This window comes from Diabrotica undecimpunctata, chromosome 4 (assembly GCF_040954645.1).
Source record: "Diabrotica undecimpunctata isolate CICGRU chromosome 4, icDiaUnde3, whole genome shotgun sequence".
NCBI classification, from domain to species: Eukaryota; Metazoa; Arthropoda; class Insecta; order Coleoptera; family Chrysomelidae; genus Diabrotica; species Diabrotica undecimpunctata.
In genome coordinates, this window is record NC_092806.1 from 33,008,148 (window position 1) to 33,030,618 (window position 22,471).

The 22,471-nt window shown below is 32.4% G+C and overlaps 1 protein-coding gene across 1 annotated transcript in view; it reads right to left on the reverse strand.

Moving 5' to 3' along the window:
- LOC140439422 (uncharacterized) overlaps nt 1–22,471 on the reverse strand; it is a 79,274-nt gene that overhangs the window by 32,116 nt on the left and 24,687 nt on the right. Inside the window, exon 2 of the mRNA XM_072529321.1 lies at nt 28–174. Coding sequence (XP_072385422.1) covers nt 28–174 — 147 coding nt within the window. The remainder of the gene's footprint in view (nt 1–27; nt 175–22,471) is intronic.

The window sequence follows — 22,471 nt, forward strand, 5'->3', positions numbered from 1 at the left end:
ATTGTTCTATATTATATTAGTACTTACATTCTATGTTTTCCAATATTCCACCAAAAGGATTGGAGAAGCCGTCAAGGCCGCCAAATCCTACATCTGTGGTAATAACAGGTTGTTCCACGTGGGTTTCTTTATGTGGAATAAGTTCAACATCATCATCTATTTGTTTTGAAGTTGCTGAAAATAAAAAAAAATATGAAACATTGTAAAAAAACTGTGAAAAGTCAAAAACAATAAATATTAGATATGTATATAATGTCAAACCGTGCGGAAATAAGTATACTCTTCATATATTTTTCGCAACATTGCGAACATTGTAGTTAATTATCATCTTGATCTTTTGAGAGTATTACTTGGTCAGACGCAAAATGTATGTACAATTTATGATTTCCAATTTTAATAGATACCCATGGGTTCACATTTTTTTTCCAAATATCCAAAACCACTTCCAAATAAATCATAAAGCTCGTAGGTGTAATACAGCAGCTTTGGCGAAGTCCTTTGGTCATCTTAATCTTTTTTGTCACTTTTTGTCCAATCTTTATTGAACTCGTCACATCGTCATACAACTCCCTCACAGCATTATTGTAAATCAGTGGAATTTTCTTATCTTCTAGCACCTGTCACAGCTTGGCTAATGGGACACTATTACAGGCATTTTGAAGATCAATAAATATATTGTGTATCTCCATATTGTGTTCCAAGCGCTTTTTTATTGTTTGTTTTAGACATAATACATTGTCTATACAAGAACCACCAGTAGGAAAGCCACTCCGATGTTTAGCGTCTTCCAAACTATCTTCAATTCGGCTTTTAATTATCTTCCCATACATTCCACAGATTGATCTGGCTATACTAAGCCCTCGGTAGTTCTTACATTCCTTTCTGTCGCCTTTATTCTTCTATAGATTGCTAATACATGCAGTTTTCCATTCTGGGGGTAGCTCTTCACCTTTCAAGAATAAATTAAAGGTATAAGCCAAAGCTAAAAATAGTTTGTCAGGGCCGTATCGAATCAACTCTATGGGTACTCTCCTCAGTTCTGGAGCCATCCCATTTTTCATAACTTTGGAGTGTTTCTAATTTCTTCTGGTGTTATTTCAGTTTCTTCGTGATAGGAAATATCATATTTTTCGAGCCCAATATCTTGGAATTCTGCTCAATCTTCTGTTAGCATTTGTTCATAATATTAGACACATAATATCAGGGATATTAAAGTCTACCTATTGCGTTCTTTTCCATCTGTTCTACTATCTCTAATTGTTTTTCAGGCGTCTTTACTTATTGCGGTACCCATAAAATTTTCTACGTTATCACAGACTTTATTCCATATCTCATTTTTGGCTTTATTTACCTCTTTTTTTACTTCTTTGTATAAACTGTTGTACTGTAGCCGACCGTAAAGATCCTTTGTTGCTAGCCATTTATTATACATATCCTTCTTCTTCTCCACAAGATCTTCTATTTCTTGATGCCACCATTGACAAAATTTACAAAAAATAAGTCTATTATAGGGAATATTTCAATAGACTATGTTTAACTGATAAAACGTCATAGCAACGCCACGTTAACTACTGAAAAAACTCCTTCCTACCCGTGATTTCTCAGGGACAAAATTATGACAAACTTTGGGTATCGCTTGATTATGCAGAGTCTGACAAGATTTCCCTCTGCGACTTTTTTGGTTGTGAGTCATTTTTCCTCTAATTTTCGAAAGACAAGTTCCTTCAGACAATATGAAAAGTTTTTTTTTGCTGCTGGTAATGAAATTATGCTGAAAAAATTAGCTGGTTATCTATGAATTTCGTCACAATAGTTTTTCCGACATGTTCAAATCGTCAGACACGTTGAATGACCTATATTTATCAGACAATTTTATTTTAACATTTTTCTTATAATTTTTAAGCTATTTAATTAAAAGAATATATTGTCTGACGGAACTTGATTTCCGATTTTCCTGTGTGACGAGTGAAAATGTTCGGGAAAATTAGAGGAAAAATTCCCCAGAACCAAAAAAAGTCGCAGAGGAAAACCGTGGCAGACTCCGCCTAATGAAGCGATACCCAAGTGTGGTGAGAGTATCAATCATAAACTTTTTTGCGGACGTGCAACTATAACATACGTTAAATTTAAAGCATCAGTATACTTGACAATCAAATGTAACTATGATCTTTGTTACAACTACTATTAAAAACGTTCCTTCCGATTACGGAAGCCACCCACAAATTACATAAAAAAATTAATATTCTTTGGACGTTCAACACTCTTTTATGCATGTCCATATATACTTTAAAACAATAATCAAACAATATTATCTAACATAATTACCGTCCTCATGCTTTACATTTCCATAAGTACATATATTATGGCGACGCAATAAAAAGCAAGGTAAACAGCTATTGCACATCAATAATATTCATTTTTTTTTATTTCGACGTCGGTTTTCTATGGAGTGAATCATTTATGAAGTATGTTCCGAGTTACAAATTCTAGTGTAATTTTTACTACTTTTGTACCTTGGTACAGATAGTTACGACTAAAAGTTTAACCGTTCTAAAATCTCATCAAAATTTTGGGAATTCCTACGACCATTAAGTTATTACATTTTAATGTCATATTTAATTTTTCCAAAAATATGAGTAATGTGTTTAAATTTTAGGAAAGTTTCTATAATTGGATGAACTATGACTTCTAATGAATTAAAAAATAAATGGTAACTAAATAATTAAGAAAAGAAAAGACATTGGACGCCCGGTTTCGGCTTTTACAATTTTCAGCCCATCTTTAAGTCCCCTATAAGATTACTAAACCAATAATAGACTACAAGCCCATGGGACATTTTTAATGGTTCATTTGACCTAGCATGAAACATATAAATCAATACTACAATATGTAATAACAACTTCGCTGGAAAGTACGATGTCATTCTTATCGGTACATAAAGCATGGGGGTTCTCAGAAAGGAAAGCAAGTAGATTTCTCACCCCCTTCTTAACCAAAATGAACAGCGTTGCAAAAAATTAATTTATATACCGATTCGAAATTTTGTGTATGAATGCCGTACTTTGTCAAATTACCGAAAATGGGGAAAAATTTTACCTGCTTCTGGTATCAATATTTTTGTACGGCATTAGGTCGCAAATCATTATATTTGTATTACCTACTAAAGTTTATTAATCCCATACAAAAATGTTTGCCCAAAAAAAATTACCCCTTTGAGTGGTAAGTTTTTCTGTGACTCATATGCACCGATAAGAATTGACGGCATAGTTTCTAAAGTTGTTATTACATATTGTAGTATTTCTATTGTTTTGTATGTGATTTATTCTGGGTCAAACGAACTATTAAAAATCTCCCATGGGCTCGTAGACTATAACGATACAAGGAAAGGTCTTCGAAGTAAGTACAGTAAGGTCTCTTTTTCTTTTTATGCGGATTATTTTTATGTGATTTTAAAGTTGTGTAGTTTGTATTTCATCCAAAAATTTCTATAATTAACATTTTAAATCCAGATGTCAGAAAAGTGAGCCTTTGCAATTCGGGGATTCCCTTGTTACATGATGTCCCTGTTTTAAAATAATTTTTCTCTTAGCAGTGCTTCGTTTTATATTAAGTTGTTTAAAATTTTGCTGATTCTAAGTTGCAGTATAATAAGCAGCAAAGATTGAAAGGTTTCAAGTGTGTGTCGTAAAGCTTTATTTTTCATTAGATGTTTTTTAAATCTCAATATCGTAAGTTTAATTTTTTTTATTCTTTTTTAAAGATTTTATTTGGCCCAATGGAGAACAAAAAACCTCAAAGACAATCAATTTCGTTGGAAACGAAAATTGCAATTTTAGATCGCTTAGGAAAAGGAGAAGGATCTACGGCAATTGGAAAACATTTTATTTTGGGCGAATCAATTGTAAGAGCAATTAAGAAGAATGAAGTTGCTATAAGAAAATACGTAAAATAAACAAGTTCCCCTGTTTTCCTGTTTATCGACAAGATATGAATAAATATTGAATAAGTAGTCCAACAATGCCATATACTAAAGAAATAGCTTTTTAATTAAACTGAATTCTTTTAGTGAATCTATCACCGACCAACTCTTCGTACGAAATGGTAATTTTTGTCCATGTTGCAAATATGAAGTGAAGTTTATGAGCAGCGCTCTGACTGTACTTTAGAGCTGGCTGAAAGTTTTAGTGATTGTAAATTCTGTATTTGTGGTGAGTATAACCTGGCTGAGACATCTCAGTAATTGTGTGACAGTTGAGTGTCCATCGTGTTTCTCTGCAAATATTATTTGTACTAACTACAATCTTCTTAATATGTTGAAGGTTAATTTTTTGACCAAATTGTAACATTAAAAGACCGCAGAATGAAATATGTTTTTCTTGTATATGATATTAATAATGGTATTAAAGTGCCCTTCATTATTGGGTAATATTAACTTTAACACTTTACGTCGAACTCGGCATACTGCACTCTTTTGTATTTCCTTTCATCGGATTAACTATGCACGTCATTGTCATTTGACAAAGACGTTTCGCTTTTGTAATAATTGCTCACTGAATCCATTCTACCCTAGATTAAGTATTTTCAGTAGGCAACTTAAAAATTTAAATTTAAGTCTCTGATATTTTCATTCTTTTGTATTTTAGGGTTTTTAGCATATTGTTTAGTGTCGAATTTAATTCGTAAGATTTCATTATTGCACATAATCTTATTCTGATTTTATGTAACTAAATGGTTGGCAATGTGGAATTAGTTTTCCGTTGTCAAAACTAGCTCTATGTTCAGTTATCCATTATTTGAAATTTGCCCCTGTCTGACCTATATATACTTTTCGTCATGTACCAAAAGTTGATCTAATACACTCCTGAACTTTGAATTCACCATTGCTGGATCTGGAATATACCTCGTAGGTACAAAGTAATAGAAATCATGTTTACTAGGTACATAAGATAAACATGAAATAGTTACAAAATATATACCAATAAAGCTATAATTTTCAACCAAGCTGTAGAAATGGATGTTAAACTTGAGGGAGGAAAAGAAAATTAATTCTTTTAAATTATGATTTTATTTATTTGTATAAAATTGGTGCTAGGACAAAGTTGTAACGTAATGGGTAAAAACGAATTTTCTCTATAAATTTTCTGATTAGGAAATCAACAACAAAAACATAAACAAATTTTGTATGTATCATAATCCAACACAACAGATATAAACTATATAAAGCACATCCGCACATTATAATGTAACATCAATTAGCAGCCTACCTTCCGTAATACGTTAAATGGATTAGCGGAAACCACAGTGGCAGTAATAAATCTTTTAAAAAATTAAATATCATAAATTTGCACATAAAATATATAAAAAATCAAATTTTGTTGCATGAAACATGAATGGCACCCAAAATATCGCAAAAAATACAAAAGAAAGGAAAATACTGATTGAATAAGTGAATTCAAATTGAAAATTTTTTGGGCGGTGTTTTATAATCATACATTGTTTTCGGGGTTTATGAACCTTGTTTGGAATTATTTCTTTTATGTTTCTAACAAAATAAAAACTGTTAATAAGTATACAGAAAACCTTAGATTAATGAAACCGGCGTAGGAAATGAAATCGTTTTATTAATCTAAGTAGAAAACTTAGATTACACAATTTACTAATATTGTAGCGGACTTTAAAATAGTATGAGAGGTCTTTTATGTTACAATATATTTGTATATTCATTGTATAAAATTATGCATTCGCAGAAATAAACAAAAACGTTTGCAATATACATCAAAGTGGTTATTATATATCAGTACTTATTGGATAATGACGACTATCTAATTATTCAATTTAAAAGTAGTTTTAGAACAATGCAATAAGTATAATAATAGTATAAACCACTACCAAGGTGTACACCATGCCATTTTTTATATCATAATAGCCTGCTTACCAGGTGATTTTTACCTTGAAAAAGGTCATGGAAGTATGTTATATTATACTCATCTGCTTCTTAAACGAACGTGTTATTACTTTGATAATAAGACCTTGGGAGTACTGATGTTTCCTACGCCATATTGAAAAATGACGGCTTGATGCAAGTTAAAAGTTTTTGTGATAATTTGTTTTCGTAATCTTTACAATACTTTTTATGATAATAAAAATACCTTTGTGTAATTTTCTACATTTTTTAACCTATTTTTTAAATCGATGGAAAAACACATAAACTTTTAGTATTCATAAACAAATATTCAAGAGGACGTATGAAAATATACGGTTTAAAATCCATGAAAATCAAAATAGGGGAAATGGAAGATAGATAGAATACAATCCCAAAAAAATGAACAACAGCAATTACTTACAAAAAGAAGTAAAATATCTCTCTATTCTATACTTTTATTTGATTTAGACCAAAATAAAATCAGATATACATATATATATATATATATATATATATATATATATATATATATATATATATATATATATATATATATATATCTTTCATTATAAATATACTTCATTATAAATAATAAAGTGAAATAATAACTTAAATTCTGCTGTAAAGATTTTAATATATATTTTTACTTTATTATCTACTATTATTATCTATCTTATAGAAAATTAAGGAACTTACTCGCATCTTACTAAATGTAGTGAATAGCACAGCAAACCTATCAATAGAATGCAGCAGGATCTGGTTACAGAAACTAAAAGAAGAAGTCTCTACTAAGAAAATATCAAATTTGATAACTTATTATTCCATGCCACAAAATATAACAATAGGAGAATACAACATAGAGGGGGTAAAAAACTTTATATACTTGGGATCCCTAGTCACGTCTGATAATAACGTTACGGAGGAAGTGAAGAGGCGAATATTTATTGCAAATAAATGTTACCATGGCTTAATTAGACACCTAAGATCAGATAACGTCGCAAGAAAGATAAAATGCCAAATATATAAAACCCTAATAAGACCGGTACTCACATATGGCTCAGAAACCTGGACACTCACTAAAAGAGAGGAAACGTTGTTAGCCACCTTCGAAAGAAAAATCTTGCGACACATATATAAGGGCACAAAAGAAAACGGAATATGGCGAAGACGATACAACTCTGAACTATACAAAATATACCAGGATCCGGATATTATCACATTCATTAAAATAGGACGGCTGCGTTGAATAGGACATGTAGAAAGAATGGAAGAAGGCGAAATATCAAACAAAATATTCAAACAGATGCCAGTAGGAAAAAGAACAAGAGGAAGACCGAAGCTGAGATACTTAGAACAAATAGAAAATGATATATATATATATATATATATATATATATATATATATATATATATATATATATATATATATATATATAAAGTGATTTATCAGGTAGTGGTCTCTAATAAAAATTTCTTTCTTTTTTCTTAACATGCAATAAAATATTGCATGTTAAGATTAAACTGTCTTAAGCACGTTCGTTACAGTAATAGACAAATCAAGTAAAGTTACTCCAAGTGTAAAAAATAAAAATAAAACAAACGTTAGAAGAATGATATTTCTTTGATTAATAATTAAGGTCAGTTGTTATTAACGTGAGTGTTAGCTATTTTGAATATTTAAAAATTTTGTTCAATAATTACAATGTTACTTAACTGTCCAGTGCCCGTTTTATAATTTAAAGTGTTTTTATTTTTGTTAATGTGATACATCTCCAGAAATAATCTAGTTTTGTAGTTATCAGTCTCTGCCAAAATACGTGCCTTGTTATAGTCTAGCATTATGACCGGTGTTTTCATAGTGCTCAACTACTGCACAAGTATTTTTTCCCAAAAATCAAAGACCCAGTACCAACCTAATATAGAAGTAATGTTGTTTATGAAATACCGTGTTTAGGATGTCAAAAACGGTGCATTGGCCAAACATCACAGTGGCTAAAACAACGCATCACACAACATAAAAGTGATTGCCGCTTGGGAAAAATACTTGTGCAGTAGTTGAGCACTATGAAAACACCGGTCATATGCTAAACTATAACAAGGCTCGCAAATTCTCACTATTTACTCTTGTGACATCGATATGTCTCAGGAAAGGAAACCTGTTGCAAATAAAATATATTTTTACTTGAGTTTAAGAAAATACCCGACAATATGTAAGATGAGCAATAAACCTGTGGTTAAAATGTCTGAACGATAACTGCTACTTTAAAAACCACGGTTGGAAGAACCTGATTACTAGACTATAGAGTAATTTTAGTTTGATGCATTTGCGACGACGACCTTGATGACATTGTTTTGATTTAAATAACCTGCGTGACAAGTCATCAAGTTATTAATAAAAATTACTAGAACAACAAAAAATTAACTATCGAAATTCCTAGAATTCAATTATATATCAATCACAATCAAAATATTAATATGGAAGTGAGCGAGAGCAACATAGAACGGAAGTAGACAATAATATTGAAATTGGACTGCACTACAGGAGAATCATATAGTCGCTAGCTGAATAAAGGATATATCCATAACTGAATATATTGAGATTAAAAATTACATATTTTTGACTCTTCGTCTTCCAGTCTAGACATCGTTTAAAAAAGATATATATACATACAGATACATAAATAAAAATATATCATTATCCTATACATATTTTTTTTCTGTCAAATTGGCGGTAAACGAATTCCTTTCTTTTTAGACTTTGCCTTGATCGTACTGCCTTATGTTTTTTCTGTCAATTGGTAATAAATGAATTCTTCTTTTTTCAGACTTTGCCTTGATCTTGCTGCCATCTAATTGAACAACTTGTACGATTGTACGCTTAAAGCTAGTGTGATTGTATCTTTAAAATTGACACACATTCTAATCTTTTTATATCTCTTGTTAATAGACGATGTATCGTGTTCGTGGGTAAGTAATAACCTTATCAAATTTGATATTTTCTTAGTAGAGACTTCTTCTTTTAGTTTCTGTAACGAGATCCTGCTGCATTCTATTGATAGGTTTGCTGTGCTATTCGCTACATTTAGTAAGATGCGAGTAAGCTCCTTAATTTTCTATTTTTACCATTCGTTTCTTTCAAATCTATTGATGAATCTTTACATTGGAACCTATTTTTTTATGGATGGGGCTTTGATTTAAAAGTTCGCGTAAAAATTTTCCTCTTTATAGTCCAGTCGGGATAGTATTTGACCTTGCATGGCAAGCTGCCCAAAATTTGATTATTCTAAACTTTAGGGGGGGGGGAGGGTCAATAGTAGTGTAAATTTAAAATCGCGACTAAATTCCGCCGTTACGTCTACCGCCATCTTGATTTTCAATGAGAACAGCATGTACATAAGCAAAAATGAAGAGAATTATCTTTTATACAATTTTGATATCTTTCATTTTTTGCTAAAATGAATATTTAGTAGGTTCGTTATGGTTTGAGTATCGTATGAGTGTTATCATTTTTTTATGGCACTTTTAAGGTGCAAAATACGGTTGATTATTTTTATTTTCAGTGTACCAAATCAATATAGGACAAGATCTAGAGAACGTTCCGCATGAAGTTAGCTACAAACAAACTTCAGTATTGCCATGTCCTGATTATGTATATGTTTTATGCTGTTGCCAGATTGCAACAGATGTTCAGCAGATATCAATTTTATGACCATCAGATCTGCAGTCATTAAAATAATTATATTTTTTCAAATTTACATTCAGAGATTAAATTATCATTATTGACAATTTAATCCATAAAATGTGAATTTGTAAATCTTACATTTATTTTCGTGGCAGGTGCCGTTCAGGTGGTTGAACGTTACACTGAATAATTTTGTTAGGATTGTGGCTTGTTTTCATATATGTAGATAATAAAGTAAAAATATATATTAAAATCTTTACAGCAGAATTTAAGTTATTACTCACTTTCTAACTTTAGTATTTATAATGAAGTAAAATATATAATATTTTTCTCGTTATTTTATCATTTTATGTTTTCCATGTTTAATTAAATTAATATTATATCGCATGCTCTTTCGTGATTCATTATAAGGACATGGCAACACCGCCAAATACAAAATTTCCTTCATTCGGAACGTCCTCTAAAAAGACTTTTCTTCAATATCTTAGCTGAATGAGCGGAATATTTATTGGAAGTAAATAAAAAAAGCTGTAATTTGAGTTGTACTACATTAAATCTGGCCCAATAGTTTATGCAAAATTAATGATTGAAAGGCAAAAATGTAAATTTTTCGGCATTTTTAATTTTTGAAAAAACTTTTGTAAAAATTTCTTTTTTTATGCAAAAAGCGTCATATTGTATCTCTTTTAATTACAAATCGAATGAGGCTTCCCAAGATCCGGTCGGTCACTTCCTTTTTGAGATACGTTTAATTGTTTATAAAAATTCTTAAATTTTTATAAATTTTACAGGGCCTGAACCCAGAACTTTTTTTCTAAAAAAGATAGAGATTTATCTTAGAACGGATTTTCTTTTTGATCAATTATTTTTTTTATGTAGGAATAAAAATAATTGCTTAAAAAGTTTTTCAATCCTTTATTTATTGCTTTGAAGTTAACCAATTAAGCTACAGCGATCACTATACAGTACACGCATTTTTAACATATAGGTATTATATTCTTATAGCTGAAATCAGGACAAAGATTACAAAAAAAGTTTTCTACGACCAATAGAAAAGGAGTTTGCTTAATTTGAGTTAATTTAAGTCAAAAAAGTTTATTCATTAATTTATTTTTAATATTAAAATTAATATTAACATTATTCATTAATTTATAATTAATATTAATCAAATTCATTATTTTTCGTTTTTTAATATTATCGTTTTATATTACATCCAAAATATCAATGTCGTCACCCTCATTCAGATCGTCATTTTTATCACGATTAACAATCGCAGAAGGTACACAAACAAATATAACCAAATCACACTTATATAATTTTACAAAAAAAAGAACAATTGACAATAAATCAAAAATCAAAATAATAAGAACAATTAGATCAATATAAATAGCTTTGAGAGTAATAATTTATTTATTCGATGCAGAGTTATGTCGTGTTTTATTATGTTGATTTATTTTTATCTATACAAACGGATCTTTTGATTGTGGTCGTCTTTCAACTCTTTGCTGTTGTTGATGATGTAGTATTCAGCGATGCCCGGTGTGAAATAACGCTTGGATTTCCTCTGGTATTTCAATTCTTAACTGTTTCTTCTCTGCGATTTTTCTGGTTTATATTTTCTATTATATGCTCATCTTCATCAGAAAAGATGTTTTCTTTTTCTATTTCAAATGGATGTGGTTGTCTAGTATATCGAGGGGTCCCGGGGTCACTACTTGCAGGTTTTATATCTATTGTAAGAGTTTTTTCTTGTTCTTTCAGTTCTACGGCTGTATACGATTTTTTCTTTACAATGAGTTTATGATTTTTTATATAACATATGTTTCTCTTGTTTTGCCTAGCTAGTAAAAGATGCTTCCGCAGAATTTTGCTTTCTTCCTGTTGTTGTTTGGTGTGATCTTGCGATATACTTTGGAAATTTTGTGAGAGAAGATATAAATTCTATTTTAATCGGACTATTTAATTATTTTCCTAACGTGTAAATGTTGTTTATTTCGGTTTCTTTAATATTTAATGGTAGTTTTTTTAACTGCAATTATAAATGAAGGGTAATTAAGAATGAGTGACTGGTTTTTTCGATAAATCTGATTTGATTGTGAGGTTATGGTTATTTGCATTACTTGTGCATGCTTTGAAGACAAAATAAGTTAACAGTATTTTCTTTTATTATATGTATATGTAAGTGTCTTATGTATGACAGTGTCTTAAGACCAAGTCTTTACAACGCTATGAATGGGTTAGGAATTCCAAAAAAACTCATATGTTTGATAAAAGTGACAATGGTGAAGATGCTATCAGCAGTAAAAATTCAAAACGACTCGTCAACCCCATTTCAAATACATAGGGGATTAAGGCAGGGAGATGCGCTGGCGTGTCAGCTTTTTAATGTCGCCTTAGAAAAAGTTGTACGAGACGCTAATTTAGATAGCAGGGGAACAATATTTAATAGATCAGTGCAAATTCTAGCATATGCAGACGACGTGGACATTATAACAAGAACTAGGGCGAGAACTGCGGAAATCCTAACCGAGCTAGTAGCAGCAGCAGAACGAATGGGGTTACAGATAAATCAAAATAAAACCAAATTCATGGCGACTAACACAAACACAAGAGCTGGAAATGTTGACACAAATTTAATCATCAATGACCAAAATTTCGAAGCAGTCAAAGAGTTCATATATCTAGGGACATTGGTTAACCCCAATAATAACACATCTGAGGAAATAAAAAGGCGAATAATAATTGCAAACAGGTGTTATCATGGTCTATCAAAGTACTTAGCTAACAAACGTCTGTCTCAAAAAACTCGTATAAGGCTGTATAGAACACTGATAGTCCCCGTTCTCACATATGGATCAGAGGCATGGACGCTAACGAAAACAGATGAATCCGCTCTATCCATTTTTGAAAGACAGGTGCTACGCAAGATATTCGGAGCGGTCTGTGAGAACAGAATATGGAGGCGTAGATACAACTTTGAACTGCAGAATATCTACAAGCATACGTTTGGTGGTAAAGATATTACCACTATAATTAAGCTAAACCGCCTGCAGTGGGCAGGACATGTAGCTCGGGCCCCTGGGTCAAACATGATAAAAAAGATTCTAATAAAGATTCTGAGGTGGATGGACGTAGATGGACGGGGTAACACAAGATGCCGAGAAGATCGGAGTCGGCAACTGGAAAATGCAAGCGAGGGACAGAATAGAATGGCGTAGAAAGCTTGAGAAGGTCGAGGCCCTCTAAGGGCTGTAGCACCAAGATGATGATGATGATATGTATATGTAAAAGTGATACTTTATACCTAAAAGTTTTCTTTCTGTAGCGCTCTAGTGTACCTACTTTTAGTTTATTCCTAGGTGGTCCTATTCTAATTCTTTAAAAAATCTTCAAGTGTGAGAGCGAAGAGTTTAGGGGATTTTATATTCCCCGGTCTTACTTCTTTTTGTATCTATACGGTGTAATTTATGTAGGTACAAATCTTATTATGATAACATTAAAAATTAAAAGTCGAATAACAAAGTTAACTGCTAACAACTTTTTATATCCTGGGTTTATGTTTGTTAGAAATAAGCAAGTAATACCACTACAATTTTTAGTCATATATTTCGCAACCCACCACGTCGCCTGTAGGAAGGTCTTTATTGACGGAATCTCTATTGATTTACACTCGTTAAGATGAAATCCATCCGTATCCGATTTTTAGAATTGTATTGTGACCGCCAGAATTGCGGTTGACACCTAAGCGGATCTTTTGAGCGATGTTCGAACGTTGTTAGGTCATTTATATTTACTAATATAACTAAATATAGATTTGTGTTTACAAGAATTTGTTTTATTAATAAGTATCTGACTGGTGAGAACGGAATTTTAAAATAAATGAATAATTGGGTTTTGAATATGAATGTATCCAAGAATTTCATCAATACCAATTATTGCGTGAATTTCCAAGAACTCGAGCAAATATATACATACTTGTTTTATCCGTTACCTCGAAACTGAAAGAATTGTTAAAATGTTACGATTTCTGCGAAGGAATTGATTTATTGTTGACACAAAATAAGTTTTTTTAGAGAGATTATTATAACAAAAACATTACACAATACAAAAGTTTACATTACGACTAAGTAGCTACCTATTTACATCATAATAGAATTTTTATCTGCAACATAATATTGTTATCAAATTGTTTACAAAATGAATTTTTAAAGCTACGGATCTATAAATACACAACCCAAATACTTTGAGAAACTATAGAAGCCATAGAGTAAAAACCTATAAATACCTATAACTATATTCTAATTTCTCAACGACTTTGAAAGTTAAATATGCGTTTATGTTTTAAACAAAAAATATAATGTGGATTATTGTTCAAAGAACTGCTTCAGACGTAACTGTAAGTACTTAGGCTGTAGGGTGTATCTTGGAACACTCAGATTGGGCAATAATATGTGATGCATGGTCTGTTTCATAAGCTGAGGTGTTTTGATGTCCAGTAGAGTGCTGGAATCTCCGGTACAGTTCCAGTAATCAGTTAACCATGTATCAGAAACGCTGTAGCTTGTGTCTTGGAAAAGTTTGGCGGTTTTTACAATGGATTGGCAAAACTGGATTATTGTTTATGTTCGATATTTTCCGCATACGATTATTTTTTCGGTGGAGAATAGGGGGAATTCTGTATAGTTTAAAACCGAGACCAATGGAAGTGGAGTACTTTTCATACATCCACAGATTATGCACATATCGTCTGATTAAGAATCGTGTCTACTTTATGAAGATGAAGTTCTGACTCACCATGAAGTACACTACTTCGTTTCGGAGAAGATAGAAGACAAGGCAAAAGTTTGGAGTGTAGTGTAGTGTACTACCAGATCAACACAACCAGTTTCTGCAAGATGTTATTCCAGACGCATAACTTTGCTGTTCAATTTATCAAATGTTTGTTATACGAAAATGTGTGGTCCAAGAGCTATAAATTTAAGGGCAGGATAAAATGAAAAAACTACGTTCTTAAAAGTAGTTTATGGATGCACTTTGGTCATCTGATTGTTTTGATGGAAGCAAAAGAGTTAGGATTAATTGGTGTTAGTCTTCACTTGTCAAAGTACTCGTTCAATAAATTCAGGTTATTTGAAAGGATAGATTCGAGGGCTGATGTATTGGTTTTTTGAGAAACAATATCAAGTTTTCCAAAAACCGAATCTTCTAGATGATCTAATGGAAATGTTTGCAAACAAGTTGAAAAGAAGCGAATCAGTATCCCGAGATAAACCACTAGTTATTCATTTAGGTTTGCTAGATGAGTTTCCTAGAAATGTTATATTATATATTAAATACTATCCAGTGAGATACTACTTGATACTGGCTGCTGCGGTTTGACTGAAGTCAACTTAAAAGATTGGTAATTCTTCAAACATTTATGAACTTATTGTGTTATACATAAATCGTTCAAGGAATTTAAAGGTATGTTAACTAAGGCAATGGTTATATAGTCCCAAATGACACTTTATAACCAGAAACTTGTAGATAACCCTAGAACCTCTAGAAGACTGGTTTATACAGTAGAAAATAACAGTAAATCCTGAGGATACAAGCAGTGATGTTCAAGAAGAGGTTTGGAGAAGAGAAAAAATAGCTGAATATGCTAGACACACTTATCTGTAGTCAAACGAGTTAGTTAAGCATAGCCCAAGCCAAAATAAGAAGAAAATTTTAGTACTAGCCTTTAACATAAAGACAAGACTGATAAATAGAAGAATTTTGCTCATATTCACATATGAATCTCTCGCTTGGGGACAGATAAGCAAGACCAATAGAAAAAAGATTTAAGCTGAACACAATAGAAATCTGAAAATGCAGTGAACGTTCCCTGATACATGGCAAAAAGAATTCTGTTCAAAGACACCCAGAAAATCAGAGTAATAGAGATAATGGATGAAATTAATAATGATAAAATTCGCTGAAAAAGAAGATACAAAACAAGTAGAAGACGCCCCATGCAGTTCTTGATATTATGCGTTGAAGAGATCATATGAGCGTTGTTAATAACAGCAATCCACAACGGTATAACTAATTGTACGTGTGGGGTGCTTAATGAAATGTCTAGAGAATATTGAGGTTTCACGGTTTGCTGGCTTAAAATTCGCGATAACATTTACTCTTTTAAATCTTTTATGAGATTTTTCTTATTCTTATTAATTCATTGATATAAGTCTTTTATTTCTTTTCTTATCTTTATTTATTTATTCACATGTAGAATAAATTTTAATGTAATGTTGTAGAATAAAGTTCGGATATAGGCCTCCCCCCGACTTTAATTTTTCTCTACCCATTGCGACGTTAACTGACTATTGCCAATATTATGGAAAAGAGTCTAAATTATTAGATAAATAAATATTTATTTAATAGTTTACGCCCCATTTCAATATGTGTGGCAAAAGTGTTTCTGTGGTAAAAACGGTTTCCGAATGCAATACATGCTATATTTTTCAAAAGCAAGATTGTAAAATGAGAGACAATCGAGTAAATACAATCAAATTTTTGATTATACCCAACACATTATGTGAGTGTTGATTTTAAAATAATACGTTTATAAATAATTAAACGATCTCTTAGAATCCGTTACATTATTCATTTTCTTGTGAAAAAACTTTTCGTTTATAGTAAAATATAATTTTCGTGGTATTAAAAAGAATTTTAATTTTCTGCTAATTACTTTGACAAATATCGAGTTACATTGCCATATAATTAAAACAGGAAATATGTTTGATAATAAAACCGATAATGTCTCATAAAATAAAAGATTTTGGTAAAAGATCACACACGTTGAAGTCAAGAAAGCTGTAAAACTACTTGTAATATTTAAGAACCAGACGTTAGCAAAACGAATAAAAGGTCAAAATTGGCAATAGTTAAATAAAGTAAACAAAAAGGATAACATTATGACCATATTAACGACAAGATGAATATTTCTAGCTATATATTTTTTAATAAACTACTACCACTTGTGCCCTCTGTCTATATCCTTATCCGGAAGAACATGATCCACCTCTGAAGAACACATTATAGAGACGACGTTTGCTTAACTCCAAACTTATAGCTCTCGTCGACCCGTCCCAATTTTAAACAAATGCCAACTTTTGTCCGAGGAGCAATATCCTATGCAAAATTTTGTACATAATCGTCAAATATTTTTAATTGCACTAATATGCAAATATCGGCTCATTTGCGTGAAGATTTCGATTGAGTGATAAAATTATTAATGCGCAATAAGTAATTTCACTAGTAATTAGATGCGCTTATCTTTGAAACAGAGTTTCGACTGACTGGGAAATTCATACGTAAACATTTGTTTAATTTTAGAAAAATCTTTCTTGTTAGATCATAATTCACGCAAGATTTGAATTTGCCGTGATTTGTGCAATAGTGTTGCCAAAAAAAAGTTTGACAGTTGACAGTTTAAGGTTAAAATTGTTGAACAATATTTCAAAAATTATGAAGTTTGGCGACCACAGTTCGAAAATTTCGTACAAAAGTCTTAAGACACTCATTGTGTGAGAGCATTATACACTTGGGAATGCACATCCCACCCACCCTTAAACCCTACCCCTATTATTTTCACCCAAAACCCCTACTAACAAATAAACTGTTGACTAATAATTACTAAAAATAGCTGGACACAGATCCACACCTCATTAAAGCCCATCAGGCATGCCCCTCAGGCAAATACCCTTCAAGGAACAGCCCTTCAGGACCAAATTGCCCTAGGCAATCGCGAAACCTGAGCACCGAGGCCGTGTGCGACAAACACGGGCTCGATGGCCAGACCCATCGATCACTCAGCCGGCAAGGAGACCAAAACTTGTTTTGCCAAATTGGCGACTGCCTGATCGAGCACACAACTTCCGAACAGGGGGCCGTCAGCCTGCTGCCGACCCCCTGATCGGACACACATTTTTCCGGGACACAGAGCCCAAAGTCATTCTACAAATAAACTTAGTCAAGTAAATAGGTAAGCGAGGACAGTAAGCGAGGGCCAGGCAGGAGAAGACACTCGTGGCTAAAAAATCTGAGGAAGTGGTTCGGAAGAAGAAGAAGAAGTAAATAGGGAGAAAAGCTACATTAAGCTACCCCTACAGTCAGGTGGCCTAACCACAAGTCAAGAGAAACGGAGGGTGTTTTCTTTTCCCAAAATCGCCTGACGTAATAGTTCATAGCCTCCTCTGCGTATGTCAGACGTAGAGGAGGGGTGGAGGAAAAACCTGGGGGTCAGATAGGTACCGAGCCAAAACGATTAGCTCTTTTGGAACGTGACCGGTCTGATCTTCGGACATGGGGGTCCCACTGACTAGCAGTGGTACACTCATGTTTCTAGGGGTTGGGATGAACTCATGTGTGTGTGTGTGTGTGAAAAATTCGGGGAAAATCGATGTTGCTAAACACACAGGTCGTTCAAAAACAAGCTGCTCAAATGTCAATATCGAAGCAGTGTGTGAGAGTATTGTTGAAAAACCAGGAATATCAGTTCGGTGTGGTAGACAAAAATCTCCATGCTTACAAAGTTTAATTGACACAAGAACTAAAGCCTCATGACTACGCACAGGGAGGAGAGTTCGTTGAAAGTGGATGCTGATTTTTCGAGCAAAATCATCCTTAGTGATGAAGCACATTTTCACCTTGATGGCTTTGTTAATCATCAAAATTACCTTTTGTATGGTGCTCATTTTGGTGCGGAGACATCATTAGACCACACTTTTTTGAAAATAAGGCTGATCAAGTTACTGGTGCTCGATTTTGGAACATAATAACAGAGTTCTTTGTATGATATTGATGTAGACGACATGTGACTTCAATAAGACAGTGTCACATGCCGTACATTGCGTTAAACAATTCAATTACTGCATGAGGCATATCCTGGTGGTGTACTCTCTCATTTCGGTGAACAGAATTGGCCCCCTAGATCGTGAAATTTAACACCATTGGATTTCTTTTTATAGGGTTATTTGAAGTAAAAGTTAATGCCAATAAGCTTACAACCACCCGTGTATTAAAGGAAAATGGAAAATTTCGACCAAAAAGGAATAACATACATACATTACATACAAAAAGGCATACATTTTGGAACACCCTTTATTATTGAGCGATTTTTACTTCACGAGCGATTACTGTGTAATTACTTTCAAATATTGATCAATATTTTTTCTTTTCTTAAGCACATTTGCCATTAACTGTGGTTAACAATAATATCTACATTTTAACGAACAACTGTTTTTTAAATGAAGAAAATATATTCATAGGAAATATACATTTCTTAAAGGATCTTTATGAAGCATATGGCGGTTAAACCAATTTTTCAAGCAATATTATCAACTGTTTCTAACTATAAACCATCTCCAGTCCATTTTTAACGGACGAGAATAAAAAAAATATTAGACATCAAACCCGGTCTCACTTAAAAAAAACATCAAAAGAATGATGATTTAATAGATTAAATGTCTCTTAAATTTTAAGAGAATTTGTTTTTTTTTGTGATGGAGAAAGATCCATTTTGCCAGTGTGTTTTTCTTTCAATTATCTGACAAACAAATGGTGCAAAAGCAATCTAATTAAATAAAAAAAATGCAGAATTGATGTTGGTTATTTATTTTACTGACACGCAAGCTACATGTACTGTTTTTCGAAGGAATAAGCGATCATATGCTATAAAGTGCTTCCTTCGTTCGCGAAAACCTTTGAGTGGATTTATCTCGTTTTAAAAGAGCTACGTACAAGCATATATTTATGAATCCTCACCTTTTATATTCCTGAAAATGCCATTTCAACAATTTTTCAAGATTTTTTGAAAATGGAGAGAATTGATCTAAAACAACCTTTACGAAATTCGTCACGCAGTTATATTACTATGTTAAGAACATAAAAAAACTCGAAAATATTCACGATTTAATTTAATTTCTTATTTGAAATCAATTTTTCATGTCACTGTTTATAATAAGTACAAATACCATCATGGCAAATTGTTTTGAGTAAATTTTATACTTCGTATAGTTAACATAAAAGATTAGAAGATGAGAAGAAGGAATTATGATAAAAGTAAACTTCCTACAGCAAAGAAAGCTAAAATAAACAAACGTAGACAAGCACATAGCTTTAACTCCCTTGACCAGTTTTCTTTAAATTAAAAAGAAATATTATCAGAACATGCATATTGCTATAAACCTTTTTAATTTTTTTATGAAAATATATATTTCAAACTTTAAATATGTTACAGCAATGTTTAAATCTTGTGGGTCAGCAAAGATTTAACTTATATACCAAAATCAATATAATTAGATGTAAGAACATAAGTGTAATACATCATGGTACCGTTAACTCATCCGTTATATGCCATGGATCATATTTAAAATGTTTTATTATAAAAAAGAGCTTCAATCATCCGCAATGTAACGTGCTGTGTGAAGTAAAAGATTGGTATCTCGTATTTAGAAGCCAAAGTGCGATTTGATATAGACTGAATATACTTTCTACGACTATTTTTAGTATTGAGCTCGAGGCAAGAGCAAAAAAATCTAATCAATAAAAGACATGTCTGATTTCAATATTTCAAAAATTAAAATGGCTTCTTTTGTTTTAAAATTTTTTTTATAGTAACTAAATGGTTTTGAGGTTTTTCTTAAAATATAAATATTGACCAATACAAGGCAATCCTTTTGTAGTATATTGGTTGAATAAGTGACAAAAATTTGGCTCAACCAAGATGTTAGCCAATAAGTTCAGCTCTTTTGTGAAAAGACTAAGCAAAATATGGCGTCAAGCATGAAAATTGTTAGCCAATCGTGTTAAAGTAGTACATTCTGATCCTGACAGTGATCTGAATCCTAAAAGTATCTATCGGTTATACATATAAAGATTGCTAGATAGCTAGACCCCTAACTACATATTACTACTTTCTTTCGCATATTATTTTATCTTAACCTCTACTAATAACCTTTTGTTATAGTGAAAACAAACATCGACAGTCAGCGTCAGATGAATGCTGTTCTCAGTCGCATACATACACAAGATGCCCATCTGGGAAAAGTTCAGGCAAATCGCCCCTCAGGCAAACTGCCTTTCAAGCACAATACCCACCAGATAGGTCAAATGGATCATAAGCCTCGAAACCTGAGCATTAAAGTCACGTGCGACAAGTTTGGGCTCGATGGACAGTTGGGTCTCAGCCGGCGAGGAGAACAAAATGTATACTTAGATACTTAGGTTGGTGGCTCTCTGTCCAGAACACACACTTTTTGGAGGCACAAGTCTCAAAGTCATGTCACAAATAATATAAATTCAGTCAATCATAGTGATAAAAACTGTTCTAGCTACCCCTAAAATTAGGTGGCCTAGCTTGGTGGTCAGAGATGACGAAGTGTGACCGGTTTGATCTTCGAACAGGTGAGTCCCACTATTCCAGTGGAACACACATATCCCTCGGGGCTGGGTTGTGCGCATTTATGTGTGTGAACTACTTATGCTGCATTAGTTTGGTGGAACAAAATAACGCATCAAAAGACAAAAGATCGTGACCTACTGCAGCCTTAGATCATTTGTAGACGTTCGTTTTTGCCAACGGATGTACACCCGTTTTTTTTTCATCAATCTTCGATGGTTGCACATAGCTTGACCCTCAGCTCGATGGATACCGGCTAATTGTACGAAATGCGGTGAGCTACGCTAGTGTATAGACGTTTGTCTGTTTTCTAGAAATTAATTGCCCTATACCTGACATTTACAGCCAACGTCAATTGGGCAGAAAATCTTCTTTGTATTCATAGGTCACTGTTTACTGATGGTCCGTTCTGCGCTGACAAAAGAGTGTAATCGTCCAAGTTATTTCTCTTTAAAACGGGATGAATAAAAAGTGTGAGGTAGGATAAGAGAGTGAGGTTCTTGCTTTAGACTGTTGTTTGATAACCCTACCCTTTCCCCCTCTACATATATATGTAACGAAAATCGCTTAAGAATGCGCCTCAGTGTCTAAAACTTGGCGACCTGAATGAAAATATAAATATGCTCATATAAGTCTATAAATCTATAGTCTGTAACTTGTGAGTTTGTAGCTTAGAACATCAAACATTCCCTTATGCATCTGGCGAAACACAATAAACATACTTTGTTATGCTGGTACCAGAGCATAGAATCACTGGAAATTGCTAATAAATAGTATTGCTGAACAACAAGCTTAGATTAGAACTCACAGAATTTACAGCTATTGGACTGTTCATTTAGATACCATCTGTAGAGTATCCTCACGCAGATTTTTTATTTAGTTCATTGGATTTCGTTCAATGTTGAGCAGTGATGTTATAAAGCATATTGATAAATAATAATTGCATTTTTAATAGAAACATATTGGGTATCTCCACTTACGCGGTCTTGTATAATCAGCAATATGTATTTAAGCGACTTATTATAGATACTAAGATATGTATTTGTCTTATAGTCATGTGCTGAAACAGGTACTGTACACACTGTAGAAATCAACGTTTGTTTACAATGATTAAACCCGACCTAGGTTAAATTATAATTGTTGTTATTAAATAAATAACGAAAAATTACCATCTACATTTTTTTAAAAGTACAACATGGAGAATCGGTTGGGTTAGCGTAGCGGGAGCTCAGAAACACATGTTTGTAAAATGGACAAAATAGATAGAGAACAACATGCATATTGTGCAAAGATGTACGGATAATAGGTTTTTTAGAAGCCTAAAATGTTCTAATAAAAGATCTAAAGAACTAAAAGATAGTTTAAAAAATATTTTCCAAGTAGAATGATTTACGAGGCTAAAAGATCTCCTTGAAATCTATAATCTACAAGTAAACTT